The 15607-nt window shown below is 50.3% G+C and overlaps 1 protein-coding gene across 1 annotated transcript; it reads right to left on the reverse strand.

Annotated features, from left to right (window-relative positions):
• Nucleotides 1–4852: 4852 nt before the first annotated feature.
• Nucleotides 4853–6942, reverse strand: AVP (arginine vasopressin). The gene is made up of 3 exons (XM_020882878.2): nt 6727–6942; nt 5265–5466; nt 4853–5093 (listed from the first exon to the last, which is right to left on the reverse strand). Exons 1-3 carry the CDS (start codon nt 6844–6846, stop codon nt 4915–4917), a joined length of 501 nt encoding a protein of 166 aa, XP_020738537.1. The 5' UTR covers nt 6847–6942; the 3' UTR covers nt 4853–4914.
• Nucleotides 6943–15607: the final 8665 nt, after the last annotated feature.

A 15607-nucleotide genomic window follows, 5' to 3' on the forward strand; every position in this document is an offset into this window, starting at 1 on the left:
AGACATGAGAAAAGAATCTTGTGCTGATAACTATGAGAGTGAAGGAGGGGAGTGGATACCCCATGGGTCTTTATTTAGTGGCTATACTTTTTTGTATATTTGAAATTTCTCTTAATAAAAACTAAAAAACAACATGATTGTGGTAGAGGTAAATGTTCTGATATGAAGAGATAACCCAAATTTACTGTTTAAAAAAAGGGGATTGGTATCTATGCATGATGAAATAATACTCATCTGTTAAATAAAAATGCGTATGTGTGCATGCCAGAATTCTGTGGGCAACCACAGTGATGAGCTCTTCACAGCTGTGAGAAGCTTTAGGACAGAACATTCCAGTCTGAAAAATACAATCATCGCTGAGCATTCATTGCTGTGATTCATTTTTATGTCACACTGTACTATTCAGCTCCTACAGTACAACAATGAAGGACAGCAATCTCAGTCTTCAGTAGGGTCTATGTGGAAAATAAGTTTTCCCATACCTAAATTTAATGTAGTTTAGATTTTAAACTAAACTTTTACCGTGTGGATCACAACAAAGTGTGGAAAATTCTTCAAGAGATGGGAATATCAGACCACCTTACCTGCCTCCTGAGAAATATGTATGCAGGTCAAGAAGCAATAGTTAGAATCAGACATGCAACAACAGACTGGTTCCAAGTTGGGAAAAAAGTACATCAAGGCCATATATTGTCACCCTTCTTATTTAACTTATATGCAAAATACATCATGCAAAATGCTGGGCAGGATGAAGCACAAGCTGGAATCAAGATTGCTGGGGAAAATATCAATAACCTTAGATATGAAGATGACACCACACTTATGGAAAAAAGCAAAGAAGAACTAAAGAGCCTCTTGATGAAAGTGAAAGAGGAGAGTGAAAAAGTTGGCTTAAAACCCAACATTCAAAAAACTAAGACCATGGCATCTGGTCCCATCACTTCATGGCAAATGGATGGGGAAACAATGGAAACAGTGACAGACTATTTTCTTGGGCTCCAAAATCACTGCAGATGGTGACTGCAGCCATGAAATTAAAAGACACTTGCTCTTTGGAAGAAAAGCTATGACCAACCAAGACAGCATATTAAAAAGCAGAAACATTACTTTGCCGACAAAGGTCCATCTAGTCAAAGCTATGGTTTTTCCAGTAGTCATGTGTGGATGTGAGAGTTGGACTATAAAAAAAGTTGAGCACCAAAGAATTGATGCTTTTGAACTGTGTTGGAGAAGACTCTTGAGAGTCCCTTGGACTGCAAGGAGATCCAACCAGTCCATCCTAAAGGAAATCAGTCCTGAATATTCATTGGAAGGACTGATGCTGAAGCTGAAACTCCAATATTTTGGCCACCTGATGTGAAGAACTGACTCACTGGAAAAAACCCTGATGCTGGGAAAGATTGAAGGTGGGAGGAGAAGGGGATGACAGAGGATGAGATGGTTGGATGGCATCGCCGACTCGATGGACATGAATTTGAGCGAGTTCTGAGAGTTGGTGATGGACAGGGAAGCCTGGCATGTTGCAGTCCATGGGGTCACAAAGAGTCAGACATGACTGAGTGACTGAACTGACTGAGCTGAGTTTTAAAATCTGGAATGGTTTGAAATTATACCAGAAGTTTTTCCAGCATCATAAAAGATGATCATTCATGGGGCAAAGGTCAGAAATATTTTCTCCCTTTCCCATTATTTTCTTCCATATAGAGAGCTCTCCCTGAGGCAACACTCCTCCCAAAAGAGCAGCTGATTTGGGGAAGGAGAGGGCGAGAGGAAAGGAGCAGGCATAATCCCACGCCTTCATCTCCAATCCCTCTTGGGATGAGGGTGCCCTGCCAGGAAGCAGGCTGTCACAGTGCAAATGCAGGAACTTGGCTGGGAGGAAAGAGTTGTGAAGGTCCAGCTCCTTGTGTCCCGGGTGGTAAACAGCTCTGTTATTCAGTTCTGTGAAGCCTCCTTGCTGGCTGACAGATGGAAGTTGCATTCTCTAGTACCAGTTCTATCAATAATAAAGGTAGTATTCTGGGCTCCAAATGTCACATTCTTCTGTTTCGTTTTTAAGCCTGTGCACCACAACTCCTGAGCCTGAGTTCCAGAGCCTGTGCTCCACAACAAGAGAAGCCACCACAATGAGAAGCCGGTACACCACAAAGAAGAAACTTTCGCTTGTCGCAACCAGAGAAAGGCCAAGCAAAGCAACGAAGGCCCAGCACAGCCAAAAACAAATAAATAATTAAAAAAAAAAAGATCATGATGTGATGCATCATGAACAAAAAGTAAAGAGCAGAAGTTTTTAATTTTGGTGAATTCCAAATGTATCACATTTCTTCTTCTTGTGGTGTCAGAGTGTCAAGAGTGTTTTACATAACTTGAGGTCATAAAGAATTTCTCCTATATTTTCTTCAAGAAGTTTTACAATTTTAGATTCATTTAGGTCTATGATTCATTTTTTAATTGAAGTATAGTTGATTTACAATGTTGTGTTAATTTCTAGTATACAGCAAAGTGGTTCAATTTTACATATATATGAATATACATATATTCTTTTTCGGATTCTTTTTCACTGTGGTTTATTACAAGATATTGAATATAGTTCCCTATGCAGCAGTAGGTCCTTGTTGTTTATCTGTTTTGTATATAGTACTGTGCATATTTTAACCCCAAACTCCTAATTTATCCCCCTCTTCCCGTTTGGTAACCATAAGTTTGTTTTCTATGTCTGTGAGTCTGTTTCTGCTGTGTAAATAAATTCATTTGTATCATTTTTTTAGATTCTACATATTCGATATCATATGATATTTGTCTGATTTACCTCATCTAGAAGGATAATCTTTAGTTCCATTCATGCTGCTGCAAATGGCATTATTTCATTCTTTCTTATGGCTGAGTAACTGTCCATGTGTGTGTGTATATATGTATGTGTGTGTGTATATCACATCTTCCTTATCCATGCATCTGTTGATGGACACTTAGGTTGCTTCCATATCTTGACTGTTGTGAATAGCACTGCTATGAACATTGAGGTGCATGTATCTTTTCAAATTAGAGGTTTTGTCTTTTCTGGATCCATGCCCAGAAGTGGGATTGCTGGATCACATAGCAATTCTATTTTTAGTTTTTTTAGGGAATTTCCATACTGTTCTCCATAGCGGCTACATCAATTTACATTTCCACCAACAGTGTGGGAGGGTTCCTTTTTCTCCACACTCTCTCCAGCATTTATTATTTGTGAACTTTTTGGTGATGTACATTCCGATTGGCATGAGGTGATACCTCATTATAGTTTTGATTTGCATTTTTCTAATAATTAGCAATGTTGAGCATGTGATCCATTTTTAAAACACCAGCTCGCCTCTTCCCATCTCCCTCTGTCTGGAAAAATTACTAAATTCCTATTAGGTCTGGTCCAGGTCTGGTACTGGCCCTGAGCACGCCACACTAGGGCAGAGGGGTGAGGCCATGGCAGGGAGAGAAGCCGGAGTGCGCCCTGCCCCAGCCAGACTCAATCATGCTGGACCTGGAGGTGGGTCAGGGTGACGGCAGAGCAGAGCTCTAAGAGCAGAAGAGAGTCTGGGGCAGGCAGGACTGTGTCACTAGGCTCTGCCCCGAGGCAGGGGCTTGGGGGCAGGGCTCAGAGAGAATTCTCTTTGCCTGTGCTCCCTCGGTGGCCTCAAGTCTCGGAAGATTCCAGAGGAGATGCAGTCCCTTGTGGTCCCAAGACCTGGAGCAAGAAATCCCAAGATGAGGATGCAGAGAAGAGAGAGTGGGGGAAGGCAGAAGGATGGGAGATAACGAAGGGAAGAGGGGTGAGAAGAGGCTTGGAAAGGATGTAGGGGGAAAAGGAGAGAAGCAAGAGGCAGGGGAGGGCCAAAGAGCTGGGGTGGGGGCAGGGGAAAGAGAGGAGTGAGGGGAAAGGGGATAAAGGAGTAAATGGGATAGAGGGGATGAAGGACTGAGGGGCATAGAAGAGCATCTGTCAAATGCTAGCAGACATCTGCCCTGAAGCTGCATAACCCAGGCTGGAAGGTCCTAATGTGAGTGTGTGTGTGTGTGTGTGTGTGTGTGTGTGTACACGTGCCTATGAATGTGTATCTCAGGTCTGTATCTATGACTGTGGTCAAGGATCATGGGGCACATCCCTAATGATTTTTTTCCTGACTGTGTGTGTTGGAGGCGGCAGGGGTTTGGTGTGGCTGTATGAGGGCGGGGAATGTACCCAGGGTTTCTGTAGGCTCCCTCCCTCACCCTGGCTGAGTGGCCTGAATGGGGGTACTTAGTCTCCTCCTGGACAGACAGTACCTGGCCCTCCTCTCTGCTGGATCTGGGGTGATAATGTCCCCCACACTCGGGCACATAAGACACAGTCTCGGATGAGAAAGGCTGGGAATCCCTGGAGCTGTTTTTGCCTCAGTCTCCTGGGATGTAAAAAGAGTCAGGAGCTCCTGGTCACCCTTGGCTCATCCCCTTGCCCCTCTCATTCTTCACTCTGTGACTCTCAACGTCTCTCTCCACCGCTCTGCTATCCCGCTCTCTCTTGCTATCTCGTCCACCAATGTTTTTCCCCCCTCTCTGTTTTTATTTCCATCCTATTGCCAGAGCCCCAACCCAGCACCCTCCACGGCCACTCCCAGGCGGCGGCCTCCCTCTCCGCGTTTCCCCAGGTCTTCCAGTCCGGTGTTCGATCTAGAATCTAGAATTGTTCTATCCAGAATCTTGCTGGCCCAAGATCGCTTCCCCCAGCATCTGTCCCTTTTCTGGGGGTGGATCTGCGCGCGACTTCGGGGCCAGGAACTGATCCCCCGCCCTCGCTTCCTCTCCCCTCTCCACCCCCAGAGACAGAGACGCACGCTAGCAGTGCCTTTAAACCGTTTATTTTTTGTGCTGCGAGGGCGGGGAGGGTTGGGGTGGGGGCGCTCCTCAGTAGACGCCGGGCTGGGCGGGCTCCGCGGGCTCGGGCGCCCCCGCCAGCTGCACCAGCCGCAGCAACAAGGCCCCGCTCGGCCCGTCCAGCAGGGTGGCGTTGCTCCGGTCGCTGGCGCGGACGCGGCGGGGGAAGCCGGTACCTTCCCGGCACTCGGGCTCGGTCACGCAGCTCTCTGCGGGGAGCACGGGCTGAGCGCGCTGCGGGCGGGAGCGTCTCGGGGACCGGGCCCCGCACCCCCCCCCCCCCGCTCCAGACCCCGACCCAGATCAACCCGGCCCCCGCCCGCGGCCCAGAGCCGCCCTGCCCCGGCCCCGGCCCCGGCCCACCCGCCCGGGCCGCTCACCGTCGTTGCAGCAGATGCCGGCGGCGGCGCAGCGGCCCCCGCTCCCGCAGGGCTTCTGGCCGGACTGGCAGGGCGACGGCAGGTAGTTCTCCTCCTGGCAGCGCAGCGCCTCGGCCGTGCCCACGAAGCAGCCCAGCTCGTCCCCGCAGCAGATGCTGGGCCCGAAGCAGCGGCCTTTGCCCCCGGGGCCGCAGGGGAGACACTGGCGGGAGGGCGCGGGTGAGGCGGGGGCGGGAGGGGACCGGCCGGGGAGGGAGACCCTGCGGGGCGGGGGGCTGAGCCGGGCGGGCGAGGGCGGCCGGAGGAGCGCGGGAGGTGGCGGGTCTGCCCGGCTCTCTTTGGGCCCAAAAGCGGTCGAAGGAGGGCAGTCAAAAGCTCCTCCGCTCCCTCGCTTTTCAGATGTCTGAGGAACAGCTGTCAGTCACAGCCCTCCGCGTCCTCCCGGTTTGTTAAAGGGAACCCTCCTGCGCTATTTGGGGGAGACTTCCCCGCTCAGCTCTGGGGCCTCCTGGTGTTCACCCTCTCTCCGCTGCCCACTACCCTCCCCTTGAGCAGACCTTCCCTCTGCCCTCCTCCGCCGCCCCCTGGCCGGAACACCCTGGGCCCTCCTCGCCCTGTCCTGTCCCCGCTCTGCCTTTGCCCTGCCCCTCAAGCCAGTGGGCCTCACTGGGACCTTGACTTCTGCTAGCCCACCTAAGGACTGACCCTGAGTGGCAAGGGTCTGAGACCTAGAGGAGGGTATGAGGCACCCAGGTGACTCCAGCTTCCAAAGCTGCCGAGCAGAGGAAGGGTGGTCAGTGGGGGCTGCCCACCTTCCCACCCTAGTTTGTTCAACAGCTCAGAACTGGCCACTTGTGACCGTGGCAGAATTGAGCGTGGTGATTGGGTTTCCTTTAGTGCTCCTGAAGATGGATTCAGAGGGACTCATTGGACATGCAGCATGAAAGAATTGGGCTAGGTACCCAGAAGAACTTCCTTACAGGATGCTTGAGTGGCACCTCTCACTCAGGGAAGCTCAGGGCAATGGCCAGCTTCGGGGGCGGGATGGATGCTGGGGCCCATGGCTAGGAGAAGCTGGACGCTGAACGGGGAAGCCTTCGAGTGCTGGGAGGACAGAGCCTCTGAAGCTCCAGCTGGTCCTGAAGCAGAGGCCTCCATGGGCACAGAGAAGGCCTTGCTGCCCATTCTCCCTGCTGCAGCTCCAAGCCCAGGAACTAGGGAAAACTCTCTTGCCAGCATCCCTTCTCTGGTGGGGACTGTGTTCTGGAAGTCCTGTAGCCTGTCCTAGCCTGCCCAACAGCCTGGTCCCCTTTGTCCGGCCATGCCAAGCCTCCCTTCTTCTGCTGGGCACTTTCCCTAAAGCCTGCCTCTCCCACGACTTCCCTTATTAGCCCCTGCACGGTGATGCCATCCCTGGGCCTCTGCCCCTTCCTCGCAGCCCTGAGAGCAGCCATGGTCATACCTGTCTCAGCTCCAGGTCGGACATGGCCCTCTTGCCGCCCCTTGGGCAGTTCTGGAAGTAGCAAGCGGAGGTGAAGGCCAGCAGGCCGAGGAAGCAGGCGGGCAGTGTGGCGTCAGGCATCCTGGCACAGGTGGGCACAGTACGCAGTGCTGCTCTGTGGACTGTGCGGCGATGTCTTCGCTGGCTGCCTATTTATGTCTGCAGGTGTTCCCTCTGAAGTGACGTGGCTGCCACCCCCTCCCCAGTGGCTCCCCAGGAGCCCATGGCCTCCAGGTCCCCAGGCGTCAGCAGTGATTCAGGCATCTGGGGACGCACGTGGACCTGTGCGGGGGACGGTGGGGGAGGGCCGCCGGCCTGCAGGCTGTCACAGGCAGCGGTGTGGCTGCATATGACAGGAGCTGCTGCGTCTGTGATTGCGACTCTCTGGACTCGGAGAGGTGGACAGACGGGGAGTGGGGGGTCACCTGGAGACTGTCTCCAAGCTTTCTGGTGTCCAGAAGAGGCTGAGGGTCAACAGGCCCTGTCCCCTGACACAGACCCCAGAGAAGGGGGCAAGGGGACCCCAGGGGCTGCTGTGTAAGCAGGTCAGGCCCCAGCCCAGGAGTGGTGGGCAGGGGACAGTCGGTATGCAGGACCCCATCTGGGGGATTAGTCCTGTGAGAGGACAAGTGACCAGGAATGGCACATACTCTCGGTGGCGCCGACAGAGGCCATTGTACCAGCTGCCCTAGAAGAGAAAATGCTGCCTGCAGCCCCGTGTCACGCAGGCAAGGGACCAACATGGAATCAGGGGCTATTCCACTTGGTGGGTGGGGCAGTTTCCTGGAGGGACTGGGGACTTTGGGGACAGCTTCTTGGCATATCCCCACCACTCCCCTTCCAGGCAGGAGTAGAGGGAGCGTCTACGGGGAAAACAAGAAATCCAGACCCAGCAAGGTTCAAAGGTCAGGGGAGAAACTGACAACCAGCACCCCAATTCCTACCCTGACCAGCACCCTAATTTGTGGGGACCAGGGCAGATACCAGCTCAGGCCTGGGGCCTCAAGGGGATGTGGGGGAGGGGCAAAGCCACAGCCAAAGGGGCCCAGCCTGAGAAAGCAGCCTTTGGTTTATGACCCCAGGCTGGTAGGCTTCAGGATGGAAGTCTCCCTCTCTGGGCCACCTAAGTGGTCCTCTGATCCTTATCCTTGGACCTTAAAAATAAGGTGGACCTAAGCTAGCCACGCTGTACCTCTCAGGCTCTGCACAGCCCCTGGCTTACCCCGCCCCCAGGCTCTTAGCCTCCTCTCCAGGCTGCCGGCGCGAAGCTCTAGCTGCCTCCTGCCCACCAAGCACTGTATGGGATCCCAGGTCCCAGGGATGGGGAGCTGTGAGGACGCTGGAGCCCAGCAGCCTGTTGGAATCTGGCCTCTGCTGCTCAAACCATCATGACTAGGGTGGATCACTTGACTTCTCTGAGCCTCATTTTCCTCCAGGGTGAAGTAGGGAAAATACTTGCACCCACATCACCAACTTGTCATGAGGACTGAGATAATGTAACATATGAGAGCTTTGGAAAAGTGCCTGCACCATTGTGAAGTTAATTAATTATAGTGTGTAGTATTATTAATGCCATATTATTATTAATAAGACCTTAAGAGATTTTTCTAGAGAGAGTAGCTTCCTGAGTAAACCCAGGATGAACCTTTTCATTCCATTCATGGCCAAAAAGTAAACTTGGTCTGGTCGTTGCCCTCCTGAGTCTCTGGGCTGTGGGGCAGACCCAGGGAGAAAGTCAGAGGCCTGGCTTAGCCCAGTTGTGTGGCCTTGGTCCAGCACTTATCCTCTCTGCACTTTAGGTCTGAGTTACCAACTGAAAACTGAAGGGGCTACAGGAAATAAAGGGCTCAGACTCTGGTACAAGTTGTGTGCTAACCAGCCATGTCTACCTGGATTATCATTCTAAAACTTGCCTCCCACACTAGGGCCAATTAAAGACCCCAAACCCCACCTTCACACAGATGCCAGAGGGCCTGCTTCTCCCAATCCCACCTTCTTGGAATCCACACTGGCTGGAAAAAGTCCCAATGGTTGGGACTGGTTGCATTTCCAATATAACACCTCACAGGTCATGTGGACCCTCAGGACACTCCCATCCCTTCTTCACTTTCCTTATATGTTCCCTTTCCAAAAGTACTTCTTCACATATTGGTCACCCTTACATCTCCTACATCTTCACTCATGATCTTGATTCAATGTCACTTAGAAAGATAGTATTTAGCTCTTTTACCTGGCCTTCCCTACCCCAACTTGCAACAGGTACCCTCCCATTCACCATTTTCTTGATATAATAATGTCGTAATAGTTAGATCACTATAATGAGTTAGACTGCAAGCTGAACCTCCAAGCTAAACAATATGGTATCTTATAAGGACCTTTCCATTGCTGAACAACTTTTTGTTCCATCGAGTTAATGATCACCTTTGTTTTCCATTGTCATCCAACTGCCATTTTTATTCAGAAGGCAACATTTACTCTTCAACTCCCTCCACTCAGGTTCTGCCCAAACCAGCCCCAGAAAGTCCTATTATCAATGTCATAGAGTACCTCTGTATTACCAAATTTGGTGTCACGTCCGTGTCCTCATTTTACATTATCCCCTAGTAGCATTCAACATGGTTGAGCAGTTGTCCTTTTTTTGGCCATGCCTCCTGGCTTGCAGAACCTTAATTCTTCAACTGGGGATTGAACCCAGCCCCCAGCAGTGAAATTGCTGATTCCTAACCACTGGACTGCCAGTAATTCAAATTTGCACTTGTCCTATTTAAATATAGGCTTAAAAAATCTACCACACTGGATGTTCTTTCTCAGTCTCTTTTTCTGGCTCTACCTCTTTGACCTTGACTTCTAAATATTGGAGAATCCCAGGACACAGTCTTATGTCTCTTCTCTTCTTTTGTTAGGTGATTGCTTCTAACCCCATGGTTTTTTTATGTTTCCTACAAACTAATGATTCTCAAATCCATACCTCCACCCTGGGCCTCTCCCCCAAGTGCCCAATGGTACCTACCCTTGGATATTCAATAGGCCTTTCCAACTTAACATGGACAGACTCAACTCCTGAGTCTTAGTTTCTCCCCGGCTCTCTCCCAGGGTTCTCCCGCTCTGCAATCACACCAACATCCAGCCAACTGGTCCTCCCAGAACCTGGGGCTCACCCTGATCCAATGCTCTCCCTCACTCTTTGTTAGTCCTACCTGTAAAATCTATCTCAAACTATCTGCTTCTTTCCACCCCTGCTTTGGAATTTCAGAGCTTGCTGTTTCCTTGTCTTAAAAGGTTTGCCTACTGTCACCCATCCCCAGGGTTCACCTGATTGCTTGAAAGTGTCACCTCCCAAGAGGAGGCTTCCCTGAGCATCCCTCTGGAGCATACCTCACCCCTACCTCAGTTATTTTCTAGCCGGGGTCTATGTTGATGGGTTTAATAGCACCTACTACAATTTGAAGTTCGTATGTTTGTCTGTGTATTATTACTATTTTTTGTATATATGGCTGTGCCCCCTCTAGCATGAAATCCCTCTCCTGGCACAGTGCGGCAGCACAGTGGGTTTTCAGTAAATTATGAAAAGAAGGAAAGACTCCCCAGCGAGTTACTCTGTGAGTTTGAGTGAGTCATACCTGTTCTCAAGGTTGCTTGATGTACTGACCCCATGTCTTATCTCACCAAGGTCTTTTTTTATTTCTTTACCTATTTTTTACTGCGCTGGGTCTTCGTTGCTGTGCGTGGGCTTTCTCTAGCTGGGGTGAGCGGGGCTACTCTCTAGTTGCGGTGTGCAGGCTTCTTGAGGTGGCTTCTCTTGTTGCGGAGCATGGGCCGTAGGACGTGGGTGCTTAGCAGTTGTGGCGCACAGGCTTAGCTGCCCTGCGGCATGTAGAGTCTTCCCAGAGCAGGGATGAAACCCATGTCCCTTGCATTGGCAGGTGGATTCCTAACCACTAAACTACCAGGGAAGTCCTCTCTGAGGTCTTAAGTGACTCAGATCTGAAGATGCTGTAAGACATTAGAATTGTCTGAAATCTTGACATAACAAAGAGGGCAAACCTCCAGATTAAACCTGAAATCTCAGAATGTTCTTAAAAGTATCTCCTTACCCTGAGACCATCTTTTCTGAGAACAGGTAACAATTAACTACTCCCCACTCCTGTTCCTTATTCCTCTTTTCTCAGGGTCAACCCAGGGCTGTAACTCTAATGACATCTCTGCCACCCTCGGAAGCGAGTGGCCTCGTGTGCAAACAGGTCTGCTAGCATCTCATCTCCTTCCTATCAGTCTGACTCAAGGACCCTTGGCAGTGTGGTCACACAAGTGCTCTGTGAGCTATGCAGAGGACCGGAAGTGAGCAAACACTGTAGGAGCCCAAGAACCACGACTGAATTGACTCCAAGAGGGTGTGTTGACACCAAGGAAACCAGATCTGAAAGAGACACGTGCACCCCAATGTTCATCGCAGCACTGTTTATAATAGCCAGGACATGGAAGCAACCCAGATGCCCATCAGCAGACGAATGGATGAGGAAGCTGTGGTACATATACACCATGGAATATTACTCAGCCATTCAAAAGAATTCATTTGAATCAGTTCTAATGAGATGGATGAAACTGGAGCCCATTATACAGAGCGAAGTAAGCCAGAAAGATAAAGACCATTACAGTATACTAACACATATATATGGACTTTAGAAATATGGTAATGATAACCCTATATGCAAAACAGAAAAAGAGACTCAGATGTATAGAACAGACTTGTGAACTCTGGGAGAAGGCGAGGGTGGGATATTTCAAGAGAACAGCATTGAAACATGTATATTATCTAGGGTGAAACAAATAACCAGCCCAGGTTGGGTACATGAGACAAGTGCTTGGGCCTGGTGCACTGGGAAGACCCAGAGGGATCGGGTGGAGAGGGATGTGGGAGGGGGGACTGGGATGGGGAATACATGTAAATCCATGGCTAATTCATTTCAATGTATGACAAAAACTACTGTAATGATGTAAAGTAATTAGCCTCCAACTAATAAAAAAAAAAAATTAAAAAAAAAAAAAAAAGAGGGTGTGTTGAGCAGTGGTGACAAACAAAGAAAATGTTGGGCCTTGGTATGAAACTGCCTTGGGTCTGCACTAGGAGTATGGTGGAAAGAAGGCTTTCACTTCTTTATCAGACAGGAGGGAGCTGAATGTGAATACTTACCAGATCTCTAAGGGGGTTACATTAAGCTTAAAAGAAATCAGAAATGAGAGGACATCATGAAAAGGCTTATTTGCAAAAATAACCTAAATAAAAAACAACACAACCTAGGAAAATTATTTTTGACAGACTTTTTCTATATTAAAAGCCTGTACAGTGGTCAGGTGAGTGGATTCCCTCTGGGGTCTGTGGGCTCCAGCTCCAGGGCCCACGAGGCCGGCCTGGTGCACCGCTGGGCACCATGGCCGCTGCTCCCAGGGCGACCGAAGTGGCCCCCTTGGGTCGGCTGGGGAGGAGCCAGAGGAGGACCACACGCCCTTCCCCAACGCAGCCAGATGACTGACCAGGAATGCTGCGGGCCGAGGTGAGCAGAAGCGCAGTCAGGAAGCTTTGTGGGCCGAGGGCAAAGCGGGCAGCGCTGCCTAGGCTCACGGCAGGCCGGCTGGGGCTTCCAGAAGCACACGTGCGGTAAGGACATAACACAGGACAAGTAGGCCTGTTGAGCCCCAGACAACAACAGTGACTTTCATTGCACTGTTCACAGTCTGTTACGAACCTTTCCTCTTTGAATCCCCATAAAACCCTAGGAAGGAGGAAGTCATTTTTATCTCCATTTGTAGACAGGAAACCAGAGGAAGGAGAAGTTGCCCCAGGAGGCCCAGGTAATAAAGAGCAGACACAGGCCCCAGAGTCTGCTCCTCGCCACTCTGCTGCCTGAAAACCCACAAACGTGACTAAACCACCAGGGCATTTAGAACTTATTTAGGGTTCAAGGTTGAAGGCTGGGGTTCAGGGATGTCAGCTGGGAATTCCTTACTCCCTTCTTGCAGCTACTTTATGTCTGGGCGTCCCTCCTTATGGCAAGGGAGGGAGCCACAAAATGGGTCCCCTCCTCCAAGCCTCTGCTTTCCCAGGGAGGAGAAACTTTTCTGTCCACCTTCTGCACTAAACAGGGAAAATGCCTAAACAGGGGTGGTGGAGAGCAGCTAACAGTTACTGCAGGCTGACTGTATTCCCAGCATTATTACCACTGTAAGCTGTGTAACAATGTCAGGAGATACATTTATCACCATTTTATTGATGCAGAAACTGAGGCCTAAACAGCTCGAGCGATTTCTTGAAGTGACACAGCCAGCGAGGAGCAGGACCCCAATGCCAGAGCACCCTGAGTGGGGGATACCCACTCCTGCGTCTTTCGAAGCTCTGATGGGTTATCCCAGGTTGTGATTTGCTGTTTTGTTGGGAAGAGGGAGCTCCAGGAGCTCCTACACATCATGTCCTAAATGTGGTAATCTGATGCTGTCCTAACTTGCTTCAAAATAGCATGAGAAGGCAATGGCACCCACCACTCCAGTACTCTTGCCTGGAAAATCCCATGGATGGAGGAGCCTGGTGGGCTGCAGTCCATGGGATCGCGAAGAGTCGGACATGACTGAGTGACTTCACTTTCACTTTTCGCTTTTATGCATTGGAGAAGGAAATGGTAACCCACTCCAGTGTTCCTGCCTGGAGAATCCCAGAGATGGGGTCGCACAGAGTCGGACACGACTGAAGTGACTTAGCAGTAACAGCAAGAAGGCTTCCCAGGTGGTGCTAGTGGTAAAGAACCTGCCTGCCAGTTCTGGAGACTAAGAGATTCAGGTGTGTTCCCTGGGTCAGGTTTGATCCTTGGGCATTGCAATCCACTCTGGTATTCTTGCCTGGAGAATCCCATGCGCAGAGGAGTCTGATGGGCTACAGTCCATAGAGTTTCAAAGAGTCAGACACAACTGAAGCAATTTAGCACACACAAAAGTAAGAAAAAGCAAGACTAACCATGAATCGAGAGTTGTTGAAATTGAGTGATAGATACATCAGAGTTGATTATACTAATCTGTATTTTTGTATGTATGTGGAATTTTCAGTAATAAAAAGGTTTTGTTTTTTAAGTGTCAGCCCCACCTTTTTAGGCCCTGTGGTAAAATATGACGAAATACCTAAAAGTTGTAAGTTAAGCTAACAAAATGTTAAATTAAACATGTTCTGTCCTCCTACCTTGACAAATACATGTTCACAATGATCTGAAACCCACCTTCAAGTAGCAGAACCTGGCAACCTGGGGGGCTGGTCTCTCCCTGCAGCTTTGTTCTGTTCTGCATCTCCAGGACAGGCACAGAGGTGGACATTCTGGGCTCTGCCTGTGGGCCTCACAAATTGCCTCCTCTCTCCTCTATGCAGGCACATTTGTGCACCCGAGGCGCAGTCCACCTGGGCCACAGACCCAGAGAAGAGGACACTTCCAGTAGTAGATGGTCACAGGAAAGTTAGGCAGGGCATTCCAGGCCACAGCCTGCAGTGCACAGATTCTGGCTGGGTATATCCCCTGATCTTATCCTAAGGAGATCCAGAGACGGGCTTCTAAAGATTTCTCTTGTCTGGGTCTTAGGCATTACTGGTCTTCTGAGTTTCCAGAACCCTGCCCTCAGTAGACACGTGGCTTCAACGACTCAGCTGCTTCCTCTTCACCTGCCTTAGGACACGAGGGTCCAGACCAGAATACAAACACCCATTTCACTGCCTTCTGCCCCTTCCTGACCATCCTACCTGTCCCTCATGTTCTTGAGAGTCACATGTCCACTCCTTAGGCTATAGACTGAAAAGCCCCCTCAGTCTGTAGCCAACAGAAAGGGTAACGCCTTAAAAGAAAATCAGGATGAAGGGACTTCCCTGGTGGTCCAGGGCTAAGACTCCACCCTCCCAGTGCATGGGACCTGGGTTTGATCCCTGGTCGGGGAACTAGATCCTGCATGCCACAACCAAGCACCTGAGTGCCAAAACTAAGACCTGCCACAGCCAAATAATAAATAAATATTTAAAAAAAGATCAGGATGCTATTATGACAGGTCAATGGAGGCCTTCCCTCAAAATCCACTGAGACATTTTTCTGAAATCAGTACCAGAGTCCCATCTGCCCTACCCTTGACCTTAGCGGAACTGACTCTTCTTGCAGGTCTATGTGCTGCCCTACAGAGACATCCCCTAACCATGTGTTTTGCAGTCTCTTTCCCCACTAGACAGTGTTCCTTTCCCCAGTGTGTCCCCAGGACCCTGTGTCTGGCCCTTCCCTGCCTCTTCAGCAAATGGCCGATCTAGTGTGCCAAGCCAGCCCAGGGGTGTCGTGGTCCTCCGTCTGCACCGGCTCCCATGGTCAAGTGCGAAGTATTTGCACAGGACCGTTTCCAGGCTTTCCCCTCCCCTCTCTGCTGAGAGGCTTCTGGCTTTGTCCTCCTGGGCCCTCCCCCTTCTCCCCCAGCTCGACCTGCAGCCACTGTCTAGGATGTTGTGGTTGTTCTGGTTCCTGCTGCTGTGTGACAAAGCATGCATGATGCAGCGCCCCAGACGACCACCATCTGATTACGCTGGTGGATTTGAAGGTCAGGAGACCCAGTAGGGCACAGCAAGGACACGTCTTCTCTGCCCACAATGTGCGGTGTCCCCACTGGAGAGAATGAATGGTTTGGGGCTGGCTTCATCTGGAGACGCCTTCATGGACATGCCTGGGCTGAGATGACTCAGAGGCTGGGCTAGGTTGGGACTACAGACTGGAGTGCCTGCTTGCCTATGGCCTCTCTGTGTGGCTTCTCAGGCCTGGTAGCCTTGGGATAGTTGGACTTT

Source organism: Odocoileus virginianus, chromosome 9, assembly GCF_023699985.2.
Source record: "Odocoileus virginianus isolate 20LAN1187 ecotype Illinois chromosome 9, Ovbor_1.2, whole genome shotgun sequence".
NCBI lineage: Eukaryota > Metazoa > Chordata > Mammalia > Artiodactyla > Cervidae > Odocoileus > Odocoileus virginianus.